General features: G+C 43.2%; 2 protein-coding genes across 2 annotated transcripts in view; one reads left to right on the top strand and one right to left on the bottom strand.

The window, feature by feature from the left end:
- The window catches only part of LOC101995145 (androgen-binding protein homolog), a 1,891-nt gene extending 1,447 nt beyond the window's left edge, over positions 1-444 (top strand). The window contains exon 3 of the mRNA XM_005372136.2: positions 343-444. Coding sequence (XP_005372193.1) covers positions 343-444 — 102 coding nt within the window. The remainder of the gene's footprint in view (positions 1-342) is intronic.
- Positions 445-12,439: 11,995 nt separating this feature from the next.
- Elk1 (ELK1, ETS transcription factor) lies at positions 12,440-15,367 on the bottom strand. The gene has a single exon (XM_005372134.3). The coding sequence runs from the start codon at positions 15,119-15,121 to the stop codon at positions 13,832-13,834; it is 1,290 nt and encodes a 429-aa protein (XP_005372191.1). The 5' UTR covers positions 15,122-15,367; the 3' UTR covers positions 12,440-13,831.
- Between the last annotated feature and the right edge of the window lie 1,504 nt (positions 15,368-16,871).

Raw genomic sequence — 16,871 nt, 5'->3', positions numbered from 1 at the left:
GCCATACAGCCAATGTGCTGACAGATGTCCTCAGGTATAAGATATTATCAAAGCTAGCACTCAGCCATCTTGACCTTTTTCCAACCTAGCCCCCATCATGCCTTAGGGACCTTCTCCCTTCATCCCTGCCTAGGTAGGGTGGCTTTTCAGAGTCATCCTGACAGCTGTGGAGGAACTGCAGCTCCCTGGGGCAGAGTCTGTTGCTGGAGCCCTGAATCACTGCAGGGAACTTTCTTCCCTGTGCAGAGGAGCAGCCTCATCATGGGTGACTGGGGAGCCCTGCTGGGGTTCTGCAGTTTGCCTGTAACTACTTCTGCCCCTTTCTATCTTTGGGTTTTTCAGGGTGCCATCATCTTCAGCCCAGAATGTAGAGAATACTATACCCAAGACATCAGCGACAAATTTCAGGGAATCCTTTCCAAAGTTAACTTATTTGGAAAATGATGACTGATCTGAGAACCACCTGGCTGCCCTGTTCACTTTCCATCCTGAAGCTGGAATCTCGAAACCTGTCCCCTCTTTGCTCAGTCTGTTAAGCTGGTTCAATAAACACCTGCAGCTCTGCTCTGGGTACCATGTCTGTGTGTAGTGCAGGCGTCAAGTGATGTCTTCAGATCTAGGAGACAGAGAAAGGAGTTGGGTAGACACTCAGAGCAGGGCGACTGCCACTGACTGACTAGGTTCATGGGAAAGCCATTGCAGCCTTTTTTGTTGCTCTGTAGACCAGGCTGGCCGCAAACTCACAGACATCCACCCATCTCTGCCTCCCAAGTGCTGGGGTTAAAAGCATTGACCCCCAACCACCCAAGGCTCAGCACAGCTTTGTGAGTCTGTAAGACAGGAGCTGTCTGAGGACAAAGAGCATGGAAGCAGCCACAGGTTTCATCTCAGGCTGTCAGGATAGAAACGAGGTGCACAGCTCCTAACCTCATATGTTGCCTCTGGGGTTCATCACAGGGCAGCTGGCTCCTTATAGGTCAGTCTATAACAGTGCCGTGACTCTGAAGATGACTTGGGAGACTCTCCTGGTCTGCAAGAAAGGTCATCATTTGCTATAGCCTGATATACATAGAAAGTTCCAGGACAGCCAGGGCTTCATAGAGAGACCCTGCCTCAAAAATAAAAACAAAAGTTAATAATAAACCAAAAATTCAAATGGGGAAAACTATTAGAGTAGAAGCTCAACTAAGGAGCAGAGAGAAGGTCTGGGAAGAAGGTTCAATGGGTAGAGTGCTTCTGTGCTTTACTGGGGACATGAGTTCGAATCCCAGAACCCATCTAAGGCCAGACTTGGCAGCATATATCTGTAATTCCAGTGCTCTTGTTGAGAGATGAGAGGAGATAGGTGAATACAAAGAAGTCTGTCTGGAATCCAGACAGCAACAGAGACCTGTCTTAGACAAGGTAGGTGAGGAATGACACCCGAGTAAAATCCGTCAGTGAACACTGGGATGGGCAGTGAGGAGAGAGTGATTATAAAGGGGGAGAAGGGGCTGGAGAGATGGCTCAGTGGATAGGAGCACTGGCTGATCTTCCAGAAGGTCTGAGTTCAATTCCCAGTAACCACTTGGTGACACATAGCCATCTTTAACGGAATCTGATGCCCTCTTCTGATATGCAGGTGTACATGCACACAGAGCACAGTATATCTTTAAAATTAATAAATTAATTAAAATAATAAAACAAGAGCTATAAAGTGGGAGGAAGGAATATTAGAAGCAATGAAGATGCTCAACACTGTGACTACAGTGATGAGTTCATATAACCTACCATATTTTACACTTTAACTACGCACAGCACAGGGCACATCAATTCACCCTCAATAGAGCTTTAATAAAAGGAATGGTTCAGTACAAATGGAATGGTTGGTGAAAAGCACAAAAATATAGATTTCCTCTTTACTGAAAATCCAGAAATTTTGGCAAATATTCACTGGTCTCACCCTCTTTGGGAGAGAGGTCTACTTTGAAGGACACAGAACATCATGGGTAATAAAGATTGGCTTTGAGTCCCAGGTCACACACATGGACTTGTATTTCTTTCCTTTCTCCTTGTTCTGGCCCACGTTTCCAGGGAATCCAGCAACATTTGAATATCTGCCATTGCTCTGAGTATCAAGAGAGAAACAACCAGGGAAGATCTGAAACTGTGTGTGCACCCTCACCTCTCACAGCTACAGTGAGCAGAGCATTCCAGAAGCACACTTAGATGCTGACATTCTTGGATTTACTGCCCTCCATGTTTATTAATCAAACCCAGGGAATGGATGTATTTGTGGCAGACTGTAATGGGCCTACTCCTTGCCTGCTATCCTCCAGGGATAACACATGAGGTTGTACAAGCCAGGGTTCTCTAAGCACTGAATAACCTGATTCATCCTGACTTTTCCACATCTGCTGCAGGAATATGGGCTGTCCCCAGGGTGGAACTGTTCTTGCTGAACAAGGTATTATCTTTGGCTGAAGGTTTTCCCACATTCATGACACGCAGAGAGCCTTTCTCCAGTGTGAGCTTTCTTATCCCTGACTGTAGTAATAGGAGCGGCAGGCTACGTTCCTGGCACCCGGCCGCCCGCACGGCTAGCTTTATACCCTGAAATAATTACACGGAAACTGTATTATTTTAAATACTGCTTGGCCCATTAGTTCCAGCCTCTTATTGGCTAGCTCTTACATATTGATCTAACCCACTTCTAATATTCTGTGTAGCACCACGAGCTGGCTTACCAGGAAAGATCTTAACCTGTGTCTGTCTGGAGTGGGAGAATCATGGCGACTGCCTGACTTGGCTTCTTTCTCCCAGCATTCTGTTCTGTTTACTCCACCCACCTAAGGGTCGGCCTATCAAACGGGCCAAGGCAGTTTCTTTATTAATTAACTAATGAAAGCAACAGATTAGAAAGAAATCACTCCCACATCACCTGACACAATGGGACCATCTGATGAACGTTTCTCACATTCAGGGCACTTATAGGGCTGTTCTGCAGTCTGGATATGCTGGTCCTCGGGAAGCATTTTTGTGGCTGAATTTTTCCCGCATTCACTGCATCTGCAATGTCCACCTCCACTGAGGGGCCCCCAGCATCCAGAGCTTATGGGTGTGCTCCTTCTGGTCTCATGCTGGAGAAGGCCTGAGTTTTCCCTACCCTCTTCACATAGCTAAGGGATCTGCACTGGAGACTTTGTGGTTCTTACACGAGGATCCTTGTCCTTGTCGTCACTGAGACCTTTCCTTCCACTGTGCTGGGGTTGGGAGGTGTTTACACTGAAGGAGAACTGCCTTCCCCATGTCCACATGTATGCAGTTTGTGTTGGGAATGTAACCCTGCTGTTCAGCCTGAAGAACAAGATGTTTCATGACTATGCCACACATCCCACAGAGTAGATTTTCTGGAGGACTGAATCAGCTGTGGTAACCTTGACTTTTGATCCTCTTTGAAAATACGCCTCCTCAGTCTCCACTTGAAACCAGAAAAATCTTATCAATAAAATCCACAATTCAGATATCATGGTAAAAACCTGAAAGACCAGAGAAGCAAAGGAACACCACCAGTGACTTCCTACCTCTTCCATTCCTGCAACCAAAAAGGCTGAGATCCTGTCTCTGCCCCACCTGCTCACTTCCCATTTCCTTCCTGTAAAGACCTCCAGACCTCTATGATTAACTAGTGAGTAGTTCCAACCTCTGACTCCAAGCAAGGTTTATTTGTCAGAACACAAAATATCACACAACATTTACTCCATTTTGTCTATGTAAAAATCAAAAGTTTTAAGTAACATATAAAAAGTATATGCAGCCAGCCTGGTCTACAGAGCTAGTTCCAGGACAGGCTCCAAAACCACAGAGAAACCCTGTCTCGAAAAACCAAAAAAAAAAAAAAAAGTATATGCAGTTAGTACAATAACAATAAAGAAATATATACAGGAAGTAATTAAAGTAACAATGTCTATAGCATTTGAGAAATTCAGAGAAAATACTCCATTATCTACCCTATCTTGGTAAGTTCAAAGTGTTGTACCTAATATACTTTCTATCATAACTTGTATTATCAATCCAAAACTATCAATTTTTGTTCTGAACCTCATACATTTTACCCATTTTTTGTGAGAATTTTTTCTGAGTTTGGTAACAATGAAAATAAGAATAACTGTGCAGGCTTCAACTCCGTGAGAAAGATATAAATTACCTTAGTAAACCGGAAGGGCAGAGCAAAGAACTTCCAAAACTAGGACATGACAGAAACATCTGGCTGCCTGGACAGTCCCCTAAGGTTTCTCTGCAACCTTGGGGCTTTCAACTCTTGCCTACAGGTCTAGCATATCTGACAGACTTCTCTGTGAAGCAGGATTTTTGAAGAACTGCCCCCACCTCATCTTGGCAAAGTTCAGCTGTCATTTTCTTTTGCTTCCTGCTTGTTCAATTTGGACAGTATACTGGCAGCAGTTGAGGAAAGGGCAGTACCTTGACCAGTGGCTAGCTTTGCCACAAAAAAGTAAACATCATGTGGAGTTTCTTTGTTGCTAACCATCTTCTCTGAAGTAGATTGGTGCTGACAGCAAAAACATGTTTCATTGTCTTAAAAAAAACCTTATATAATTAAAACATCTTAAATGCCATATTCTGTAAATCTATGAAGTGTTTGAAGATGGCCTGTGTATCTAAAATATATCACTTGATCTTGATAACATACCTAACATGACTACAAATTTGAATGTCATAGGTGACTGACTATTAACATGCATTTTTATATTATCCTAAATAGCTTGTACTAATAACTTTTAAGAAATTTACATGGTTAAATGAGCTATATAGGTACAATTATTGAACAACAGTAGAAAACTATATACAGTATGTTCTAACAAAAAGCCTTAAATTTGTATTAATATAAAAATATCTTAAGAGTAGAAACATATATACAGTATTACAAAAATAAACTCAAATTTTACAAAAACGAATTCAAATATATAAAAATTCAAACCAAATGTAAACTATTTAAAAGTAGTAGTTACAATTTTTGATTTAAAAGTAGATTTAATAATCTGCCCTTTTATCCTATTTCTACATCCCACCTTTTTCTTTTTAGAATGAGATCCCTGAATCTAATCTCCTTTGTTCAGCATTTTTCCTGATTATTACCAATAACAATATCAATAACGTTCCCTCTAAATGATGACAAATATCCATAACCTACAGAATGACCAAAACCCAACCACTGTACCTCTTAGTCTTAAAATTACTTCCTGTTGTCCGGGGTTGATGGCATCTCTTGGGGACCCTGAAAAAAACTGGGATAATTGTCATGTCTTGGGAGAGCTAGCTGTATCATTTGTTGTTCAGTCTCCCTGTAATAGGAAAATGCAGGGCTTACTTAAAGTCCTGGCTACAGTAGTCTGTAAGGCTGGACCAACTCAGCTAGCCGCCTTGAAATTGTCCTGAGCAGTTTGGAGTTCTAAACCGACCTTTGGGTGTTTGTCAGCTCAGTGGAATTATGATAATCCAGGCGTAATCATCGTTGTGGGGCACATCCTCCTTTTGGAGTCTTCGAATGTCGCTGATGGGCATGGCCATGGGTGACTGCAGAACTTGAATATTCTAATGTCACATGCAGCAGATCTCTTAGAGGTTAAAGAACCATAATTTGTTATGTACATCCAGAGTGTAAAAACTTAATTCCTAGCTACCTGATAGAGACTCCAACCTGAAATCATGTACAGGAAGGTAGAGGAAATCTTTTTCTAGAATTAGTATTCTGGAAGACCATTAATATCATGACAAGTGAAAAATATAGATATTGAACTTTATACATTTTGAGATAATATTTATACTTTAAGAAACATGTTAAAGAGTAAAAATAAAACAAAGGATTATGAGAATAGTGGCAAAGAACAGTCCCTTAATTTTGGCTTTTCTTCCGTTTCATATCAGGTAAATCTTCTGACATGAGATAGAGATTTTGGATTGTCCTTTAACAAGCATGCTTGTTGTAAGAGAAGGAGAGACCCACTCACCCATTCCAAAGCCAGGTTTAATTTTTAATTGGTGTAGGACTACAAAAAGACCATTTGTACTATATGTCTATAGAGAACAGCAGAAACAAACATTTGGGGTGATTTATGAAATGCTGTCCTGTTGGAAATGTGATACACATATGGGCCAATTTACTCTTTGTCTTGGGACATTTTCTCTGGATGATTTGTCCTTTTACTTTGAATGTGTCATTTGTCTAGTGGTCTTCAGATTCCCTAATTGGACGCCTTCATTCTCCTTTACAAACAAAACCAAATCCCTGCTCCAACCCCAACTTTGGGGAATTTCCCTTTTGGCAAGCTATAGCTGATCAAATGAAAAACATTTATTAGTCTAATGAGTTAGTTTAAAATGAATGGTCACACTGGCTAATGAACTCTTCTGATCAAAGGTCTCTCTTGTTCAAATCTCATCTTTATCAATTTTGAGGGAATCCCCAGCATTTCTTCTCCCATGGAAACAAAAGCAAAACCTCTTCCCTAACGTAACACATATCCTGGCTTCCATTTTGAGGTCAACACATCATCAAAGTATATAGGCTGATTTAATTCAGTAGTTTTTTTTCTATCATCTAACATTTCTTCATAGATGTCCTTTCTTTCTCATTAGCATTTAGAAAATTTAAAACTAATAAAGCATTATGAAATCTATCTCTTGGGGTCTTTATCATCCCTTTCTATTTATGAAGCATATTTTTAGACTTCAATTTGATCTTTCTATACCTGCTTGTCCTGTAGGATTGTGTGGTATACCTGTAATATGCTTTATGTTGTAATATGCAAAAACTTTTATCTTTACTAGAGATATATGCTGAAGCATTGTCAGTCTTGATTTTTACAGGTATGCCCAAGATGTCCATAACTCCTAATGAATGTGTGATTGCAGAATCAGTCATTTCAGAAATGAAGGCAGTTGCCCATCAAAATCCTAAATATGTATCAATGGTGTGGGGTACATATTTTAATTTTTCAAATTCGGCAAAATGAAAGACATCCATTTGCCAAATTTCATTTCTTTGAGTACCCTTTGGGTTACTTCTGCAAGCAGTGGAGTTTGGTTATACAAGCAACGAGTAGGACACTTTCTTATCATTTCCTTGGCTTGTAGGCAAGTGATGGAAAATTCTTTTTTCAATCCCTTGCTAGTGACATTGTGTTTTAAATGAAATTCTGAGGCTGCTGGCACATTTACTACCAACAGTCTATCAGTTTCAGCATTACCTTGTGTTAGAGGGTCTGGCAGACCCCTATGGGATCTAATACATGTTATATATCAGGAATGATTTCTAATTCTGATTAGTTATTGTAACTGAATAGATAACAAGGTCAATTCTGAATCAATTGGAATAAATTCAGCCGTTTTAATATGTAAAACAACTCTCTGTATAATGAAAGTCAGTAACTATATTATGGAAAATCTAATACTACCATAAGAATAGCATATAATTCTGACTCTTGAACAGAATCATAAAGCCTTTGAGTCACTTTATTCAAATTTCCTGATTTATAACCTGCCTTTCCTGATTTGTTTGAATCAGTATAGAATGTAGGGCCTCCAGAAATTGGTGTTCCCTGTACAATGTGAGGAAGGCACCAGTTAGTTCTCTTTTAAAACTGAATTCTCATTTTATGTATATTTGTTGATTAATTTTTTTTTTACCTCTGTTTGTGTGGTAAAGATAAAATTCTAGGATAGTATCTTCTCTCTGCATTAAAATTCTTGTAGGGAGTGTGGAGAAGGTAAAATAACCAGAAAGGGATCAAGCTCTGGATATAAACAATCCACATGTGCATCCTGCAATTTCTTTTCTACAAAAGCGAATTCTCCCTCGGCTTTAGCTGAAAATTTTCTTGGACTATTTAAGACATTGTCACCTTTTAAGTTTGAAATAAATCCCTCAATTCTTGAGTTGTTAATACAGCTGTGGGCTGTAGCCAGTTGATGTCTCCCAGACATTCCTGAAAGTCTTTAACAGGCTGCAATTGATTTTTCTTGATTTGTATCTTTTTTTGTAAATGTATCATATATCTTAGGTAATTAATACAATCTTCACTTTGTATTTTTTCAAGAGCAATTTACAATTCCAAACAAGGCAAAATTTTCTTTACTTCCTCAATCTTTTTTTAGAAGTATCTACATTTGAATCAGCCAGCAAGATATCATCCACATAATGGGAAATTACAGATTGAGGAAACTGTACACAAATCATTTCCAATGACTGTCATACTAAATATTGGCACTGGGTGGGGCTGTGTAACTTCCCTTGTGGGAAAAGTTTTCACTGATATCTCTTATCAGCCTGAGAATTATTTTAAGTAGGCATTGTGAAGGCAAATTTTTCTCTACCCTTTTCTTGTAAACAATGAACAAATAGCAGTCTTTTAAATCAATAATTATAATGGGCCATCTTTTTATGTAATCGAGAGGGCAGAGGAATTACAGGCTGTAAAGAGCCCATTGGCTGAATCACCTTAGTAATGGATCTTAGATCTGTTACCATTCTCCATTTTCCAGATTTCTTTTTAAGAACAAATACAGGACAATTCCAAGGATTGGTCTATTCTTCGATATGTTGAGCATTTACCTGCTCCTGCACCATCTGTTCTAAGGCCTGTGAATTTCCTGATGTCAAAGGGCATTGTTCCACCCAGATGGATTTGTCAGTTAAACATTTTAAAGATAGAGCTGTTGGTACTTTTGAAAGATCAGCAGCTGTTGTGCCCTGTTTTTATACAACCTGAATGATCACTGACTGTTCTTTTTTTTTTTCTGACTGTTCTTTATAATACCTTTTAATATTTTTCTCAGAAACATATGCCAGTTTATGGTTTCTTTCTGAGATTGGAGGTTTTCCTCTGTTGTAGCCATTCACGTACCCACAAATTCATTGCTATGTTAGCCACATATGGCTTTAATTTTCTCTCTGTTTTTCTGGCCCTACACATTCAACCCATCTTATGCTCTCCCTTCACCAGAGAAAAAGTTCTAATCCCTAAAAGTTGAACATTTACTTCCTTCAGAGGCCAATTTGGATGTCAAGATTCTGGTACAACTATTGTTACATCCTCCCTTGTGTCTATACGACCCTCAATTACAATGTCATTTGTTTTTCTTTTTAGTTTTGGTCTCTGATCATTCACAAAAGTCTGCCAAAATATTTATTTGATGGTTTCTCCTGAAATTTTTGTTTTCTAAAATTGATGTATCATCTAGAGCAGTATGGTTTTTAGTATCTATTTCTTTTTTTAATTGGGTGATACATCTTTCTCTGCTCCCCTCCCTTTCTAGCCTCTCCTGTACTTCCCCCCAACTCCCAATTTACTTAGGGGATTTTGTCTTTTTCTCTTTCCTATATAGATCCTTTTATGTCTCTCTTAGGGTCCCTATTTCTTTCTTTTTTTTTTAAGTTATGTTATATATATATATTAGTGCTCTATCTGCATGTACCAGAAGACGGCATCAGAGCCCACTATAGATGGTTAATAGCCACCATGTGGGACCTGGGAATTGATTTCAGGATCTCTGAAAGAGAATTCAGTAATCTTAAGTACTGAGTCATCTCTCTAGCCCCCAATATGGTTTTTTAAAAAAGGCATTAGGTCCTATAATTGTTCTGGGATGAAGTTTCCTTCAACTAAATTTGACAAGGACCTCTGAGAGAGGTCCCCCAGGCATTTCCTGATGGCAAAGGGTTACCCTGTCTGTCCTTTGTTGATCTGCATACATTGGTCCTTGTGGGCCTTTGCCTCATCTTCTGCCTACTCTAGAAGGCAGGGGTGTTCTGTTTGGATTAGTCCTAGAAGAAACATTGCTTTTAAAAATGCCCAGTCTAGAAAAATTCCTTTTTAGATGACCTTGTTTACTACAATGAAAACATCTGACATATTGTTTTTTCTTTAACCCTCTGGAAATCCCCTCTCCTATGCAAGTATCTTCATGGTTATGATTTCAATATTGACTGTATCTCAGATCCCATTCCTGTATGGGTGCTGACCTTTGTCAATGGAAGTTTCTGTCCAATTCATTCCCACAGTCATTCAGTCCAAAAAAGAAACACCCAGAGGCTTATATTAATTATACGCTGTTCATATACTATTAATTAGTTTATTAATTATAAACTATTAATTAACTCAGGATTATTATTAACCCATTATTCTTATCTATGTGGCTTGGTACCTTTTCCCAGTGAGGCATTCTCATATTGCTTTCTCTGTGTCTGGCTGGCAATTGATTCTGCCTTTCCTCTTCCAAGAATTCTCTTAGTCTAGTTGCCCACCTATACATCCTGCCTGGCTACTGGAAATCAACATCTAATTAAACCAATAGCAGTGACAAATTTTTACAGTGTAAAAGAGCATTCTTCTATAGCAGATCTTGCCTTTAAAGGCCTAATTATCATTTGCTTTATGAATTAACTTTTTCAAAAGCCAAAGATTCAATTATTTTCTGGCTTCTGAATTTGGTGCCATTCTATTCACAGCTGAAGTCAATCTTTGTGGGAAAAAAAAATCAGTGAAGGTTTCTTTTGGGTCCTGTATAACTTTAGTAAATGACTGAGTCCTCTTTCTGACTTCTTTTGTCCCAAGCATTCAAAGTTGCTGCATGGCACAGAGTCAGGGTGTGGTCATAGTCATCATGTAGAGACTGACTTTGTACATCAGCATAATTACCCTCTTGAAGACGTTGGTCTTGGGAGATTTCAAGACTTCTAGCCCACTTTGTTGTTCAGTGGTCCTAGCCTCAACTTCTTACCATGTCCTCCACTGTAACTGTGGACCAGGTGTTGTTGTAACCAAGTCTTTCCAGTCATTTGGGACAATTCTATTACCAGTTGACCATGAATTTAACATCTGCTGAACAAAAGGTGAATGAATGCCATATGAAGCTACAGCTTCCTTAAATCTCCTCAAATCTAACCTTTCCACAGGAACCCAGCCAGCTCTGACACAGCCTTGGGGTACTGCCATTTGATAGTTATTTCCAGGTGACTAAATAAATTAAGGCTGATTGTCTGACAGCCTTGGACTGTTCCTCTCTAAGTTTATGATGTAATGGTGTCATTGGTTCTTCTTTAAATTCCTCTTTCTATATCTGAGTATCTTCATTATCTGTTTTAATGAATTGTCTTAAGTCTTATAACTTATCAGACGAAATTCCATTATTTTCTTTAGTAATTAGTTGTAGGGCTTGCATATTGTCAGTAGTCACCTTCTCTAAGGCCTTTATCTCTTGGTAGTCATATCAACCAACTTGTTTAGGGATCAGACAAGATGTATCAAACCAATAATATTTATAATTGACATTATATAATCCCTTCTAAGTTAATTATCCCCTAAGTCTCTCCATCCTAACAGTGTTTCCCATTTTTGGATGTGGACAAAACCACTCTCCCTTTGTGTTTTGAACTAATCCCCCCTTTAACAGTTCCCAATTGTCTTACCAAATCTGCTGATGATAACGGTAAAGTCTGGGGCCGGCTGCCTCTGCTTAGCCTGTCTGAGCTGAAAAGCAGGCGGTGTCCATCCTGGCTGAGAACAGCTGTCCTGACCCTGTGTCTGCAGCCTGACGAGGGGTTCCAGGGAAGGCCACACTTGTGGGGAGAAAAGGAGTCAAGCAGCCAGCAACCTGCAAGGGAAACTATGAAATCAGCCATGTGAGTGGCAGGAAGAGAAAGCATAGATCTACCTGAAGGCAGAGCTGCTTGGTGCTGAGGGGCTAAAAACAGAGGCATTTGGAGCCAAGCGCCTGTGGAGTTTGGGACTTGTGGACATTTGCTGTAGAGACCGCTATAGGAAAATTCCAGACTTGCTCAGAGGGATTGGGGAAGAAAGGGAAAGCCAGAGAGACATGAGGTGACTCCCCAGCGAAACACAGTTCTAACCCATGAACATGACTTAACTTTGTCTGTCTTTGTGATCCCATCTCAATCTGAAAGATGAGTCCAGTGCTCCTAAGCTGATCCCTAACCCCCTGCCTTGCTCCTAGCAATGCTCACACCATCCCCTGAACTTCTTTTTTAATAGAACTAATTTCTACATCTATGTACATATAGGTCACCTAAATGGGGTGTCTCCAATAGGAATCTCTGTCCAGAACTCCAGACGTATACTCAATACCTTCACACAGAGTTCTCTAGACCAGCTCAGATTCAGCATGGCCCTAAACCTACTTCTTTTTTGTTGTTTGTTTTTTATTTTTTCAAGACAGGGTTTCTCAGCATAGTCCTGGCTGTTCTGCAGCTCACTCTGTAGGATGGCATCAAACTCAGAGATCCAACTGTTTTGGCTACTCAGTGCTGGAATTAAAAGGTGGATAATGAAAGACTCCTGGTGTGGAGAGACTCTCACTCAAGTCTCGGGATAACACGACCCCCCACTCCCCCAGTAACTCACGAGAGACCGTCCTTGCTGCAATCACACGAGGTTTATTGACAGGTACCAGTGCACTGGGCCAAGACTCATAACCCACGCAGGGAAGGAGTTCAACCCCGAGTGACCGGGAGAAGGGCTTTTTTTTTTTTCACCTTTAAAAATATATATATTTACAGAACAATTCCCCATTCTCTGGGACTCTTAGAAAAAAAGGTCCATTTTGGGGAAGTAAAACAAATAGTGGAGACGAGTGTAGCACCGTCCCCCAAATCACCAGCCCCCAGGTCTTCAGGCCTGGTCTGGGCCAGTGCTGACAGGAGGTGAGCCTGGGAGTTTTTTGAATCCATTCCTTCCAGCCTAGAATTGGTACAAGACAGGCTTCATGTTCCCCATTCCTCCCTCCCAACTCCAGGGACACTTAAAAGGGTCCTTTGCACCTGCCCGCAGGATATTGAGGGGCTGGGAGGGAGGGAGCTGAAAATACACATTTGGTATCAAAAATAAACACTTGGGGTTGGCAGGAAGACCACCTCCAAATCCCTTACTTCCCACCCACCCGCCTACCCACCCATCAGATATAGGAAGGGATGCTTCCCTCTCCCCTATTGAAAAGCCCCATTTAAAAATAGATTATACTATCAAAATGGAAGAAGATGGGAGACAGAGAGCCCTGGAGTACTGGCTGGAGGGGCCCCCCAGACGGGGACCACCACCCCCAAAAAAACCCTCCATTGGGAGGTAATAGGCAGGCCCCCAGGGAATTTGGAGACAAAGGAATGGCTTCTCAGGGGAAGAACAAGAGGAGTATTCCTCCCTGGCTGAAAGCTTACTTGAGAAAGAACAAGCTGACTGAAAAGGTTGGGGAGGTAGCAATTCCTATGTGAACAGTGTGATTCTTCCTTGGCTACCACTTCCAAACCATTAAATCATACAAGTGCTTCCTGGACTCAGATATGGCCAGGAATAATAAAACAAAACAAACTAGCTCTTCAACCCATGTTGCAAAATAAAGACAGGGCACCCTCATCTCCCCAAGGGCAGGCTGAGAAATAAATAAAGGTCCTTCTCAAGCCATACCCTGATTGTCTTGTTTTAGGGAGAAAATTGGGGAAGAAATGGGGGAGATGTCTTACCCACTCTCCTAAAAGGGTTAGGCCAGATTCTTCCCAGTGGCCTTCAAAAAATAAATAAATAAACCGCCTCTACCATTCAGGTAGGAGACGTGTAAAGGCGGCCACTGGGAGGCTGGCAAAAAAGAAAGAAGTTGTCTATTTTGGGTGGAAGTTAGTGAAAGATTCTCTCTTTCCCAGGAATATCCACCCCACCACGAGCAGAGCATGAGTCTATCAGTTGAACTGTTTCTCCTTGAGATGGCTAGTTGGAGAGCTCAGGAGCATGGATGGAGGGACTCCAGAAAGGGAGTGGTGGTGGAGTCATGGCTTCTGGGGCCCTGGGGAGAGCACCACGGGGGTCGAGAGGCCATCCACGCTGATGGAAGGGATGTGCACCTGTGCGCTGCCACTGGACGGAAACTGGAAGGAGAGCTTGGCTGGACTACGGGGTGCAATTGGACTCAGAGTGCTCCAGAAATGAATGCTGGGGGGCAGTGAGCTGGGTGTCAGCAGCACCGGGGTCAAGGTATGTGTGGGTAGCAGGGATGGCGTCAGTGCTGGCCCTGGGGCCTGCAGACCAGAGCCTGTTCCTGATCCAGGAGTCCGTTCAGGTCCTGGGCTACCCAGCAGGCTTGGGCTAAGTGGAAGTTCCAGGTCCCGGGGCTTCCGGCCCTTCTGGGGTTGGGCGATCTCAGTGGCAGAGGCAGAGAGGCCACAAACCTGTGCTGTATTTTCCATTATGACAGCTGGGAGCCGAGCCAGAAGGCCTTCTGCGGGTGAGACTTCTGGTTCAGTTTTGACAGTTTCTGAACCAAAGCCTGCAGCCCCTACTGCTTGCAGTTCTTCCCTAGGTCCCTCCACTTTCACTGCTGGGGGCAGTGGACGGCCAAAACCTGGCTCCAGACTCAACTCTTCTGATTTCTGGTTTGTGGCCTCGGGTGGGGTCAGGATAACCTGCAGGGGCAGACCAGCTTCTTCAGCCTCCAAACAGGCTTCTATGGGGTTTGGACTGGTGCTCCTGCTCCCCGAGGGAGGTGCTGGTACTCCTGCAGGGGTAGTGTTGGGGAGCACTGAGGCAGGCCGAGGATGCAGAGGTGGTGGCGGCTGTGGCTGCAGGGACTGGATTGTGAAGGTAGAATAGAGGCCCGAGCGCATGTATTCGTTTCGGCTGCTGCGTGCTAAACCACCTTGGCCTGCCATTCCTGCACCCTTGGGTGTTCCTGGCTTTCCACTGGCAGTGTCCCCTGGGGCTGCATGGATAGCAGCAGGGGCCATTGCTACAGTCGAGGCTACAGACACCTCAGGCTGGGGTGGGCAGTCTTCAGTGGAGCACCCTGCAACCTCTGGGTAGGATACAAACTTGTAGACAAACTTCTGACCGCTCACCTTGCGGATGATATTCTTGTCGTAGTAGTACCGCAATGCCCGGCTGAGCTTGTCGTAATTCATGTTGGTCTTGTTCTTGCGCAGCCCCCACAGACGGGCCACCTCCTCTGCATCCACCAACTTAAATTCACCGCCATCCCGTGAAGTCCAAGAGATGATGTGGCCGTTACCTTGTTCTCTCAGAAGCTGCAGCAGAAACTGCCACAGCGTCACAGACGGGTCCATCGCTAGGGAAGTGCTCACGCCATTCCAGAGGGACCTGCGTGTGGCGCGGCGGTGGCTGCGGCGGCAGCTCCGGGGGGCGGGGGCTCCATGCGAGGCCCCACCGCCCCCCCAGGCCCGGGTTCCAAGGCGGCAGAGGTGGCGGCGGCGGGAGCAACAGCGGCGGCAGCGGCAGCACCCAGAAGCCCGAGAAGGGGTTTTTATAGGAAGAAACCACAGCCCAGTAAATCCGAAAGGGGCCAGGAGGGTGTCACAGAAAATTCTGAAAATACCAGTGATGATCACAAGGGGGCAACTCCCTGTTTCTCAAAAAAAAAAAAAAAAAAAGATTATTCTGAAGATTACAATCTAACTTTATCTTCAGCTAATTCCTAAAACACAGTCACTGAACCGGCTAATCCTAGATTTCTGATTCTTTTCTCCCTGCTTAGATTTTTGGCTCTATTTTTTCCTGCAAGGGGGGGGGGAGTTCTGGATTTATCCAGGTCTTTTAGTACCACCATTGCTTGGCCCAAACCTTCTTCGTAACATTCTTTCAAAAAAAAAAAAATTATCCCGCCAACCTTTCCTCTTCATCTGACAGCACTTCCTTCCTTCCATTGACTCATGACTCTCCTTGGTTTGTAGGTATAAAAGGCTGGAGATTGCTTGATGGTTAAGAGATTGGTTGCTCTTTCATGGGTTCCAGTTCGATTCCCAGCACACACATGACAGCTCTATGGTCTAAACCTTCAGTCTCCAGCTACTGAAGCCGTTTTCAGGTCTCCCTGGGAGCTGAACGTTACTTGCACAGACATACATTCGAGCAAAACACACATACATATATACAAATAAGAGTATCTTCGTCTCACCATGCCACCGGCGCCCTGGGCTCATCCGCTCAGTCTCCCATCTCTCCCGAAGCGCATCTGCACGCCTCTCAACACGTGGGTCTTGCTGTAGAGAAAACTTCTTGAGCCTCCGTGGCACTGGGTGACAGACCGGGACCTCCCACAACCAGGCTGCCCAGTCCGCATCAGCCTGGTGAGGCTGAAAAGACCTGGGCAGGGGCTGCCTCTGACCTCAGATGAGCGCAGGGCGGTCTGCAAGCTCCGCCCGGGGCCACTGCACCATCCCTGGCCGAGTTAGTCAGGGCGGCCGCCACCTGCAGACTCAGGGCTGAGCGAAGCTGCTCGGGGCTGGGACCCAGCGAAGTTCAGCTGGCCCGTGCTGTCCTGTACCGGCGTCATCTGGGCGGCATATTCTCGAGTCTCTGAGTTACTTAACCTCGGAGGAAGCACGAACTCAGATTCTCAAATCGCCTGTAAAGCGAAGCCGGAAGTGCCTCCTTTGACGCAAAGCGCTGAGGCTTCTGGGTAATGTAGTATCCTCAAGCCATGACCCTTCATGGGAGAACGCCCTAAAGTTGGAACATGGATATGCACAGACACTTGGCCAGCAGCCTCGCTAGTACCCCGAAGTTCTGGTCTCGCTCCTGCAACAGGGGGCGTCGTTCTGTGATCGCCATGAAAAGGATTGCAGCGAATCACAGAAGAGAGTCCTTATTTCAGATATTCTCCAAAGCTACAAAATCAGATTACACAGGCAACCAGATTTGTGTGACACAAGAATTGTGTTCCCCTGATGACCTTTGAGTTAATAGCATTCCCTTATTTCTATTCAGATGTGTGTGAACTGACTCTTTATAAAGTCAGTTGTGGGGCTGGGGAGATGGCTCAACAGGTAAAGGCATTTGCTCCCTACCCTGGCAACC

The sequence above is a fragment of the Microtus ochrogaster genome, unplaced genomic scaffold, assembly GCF_000317375.1.
Source record: "Microtus ochrogaster isolate Prairie Vole_2 unplaced genomic scaffold, MicOch1.0 UNK206, whole genome shotgun sequence".
Taxonomy (NCBI): Eukaryota; Metazoa; Chordata; class Mammalia; order Rodentia; family Cricetidae; genus Microtus; species Microtus ochrogaster.
Note: the sequence above shows the minus strand (reverse complement) of the source record. Positions and strands in the feature narration are given on the sequence as shown.

Excerpts from the sequence above, each read along its gene's own strand:
- Elk1 (XM_005372134.3), bottom strand. The coding sequence starts at position 15,121 with ATGGACCCGTCTGTGACGCTGTGGCAGTTTCTGCTGCAGCTTCTGAGA.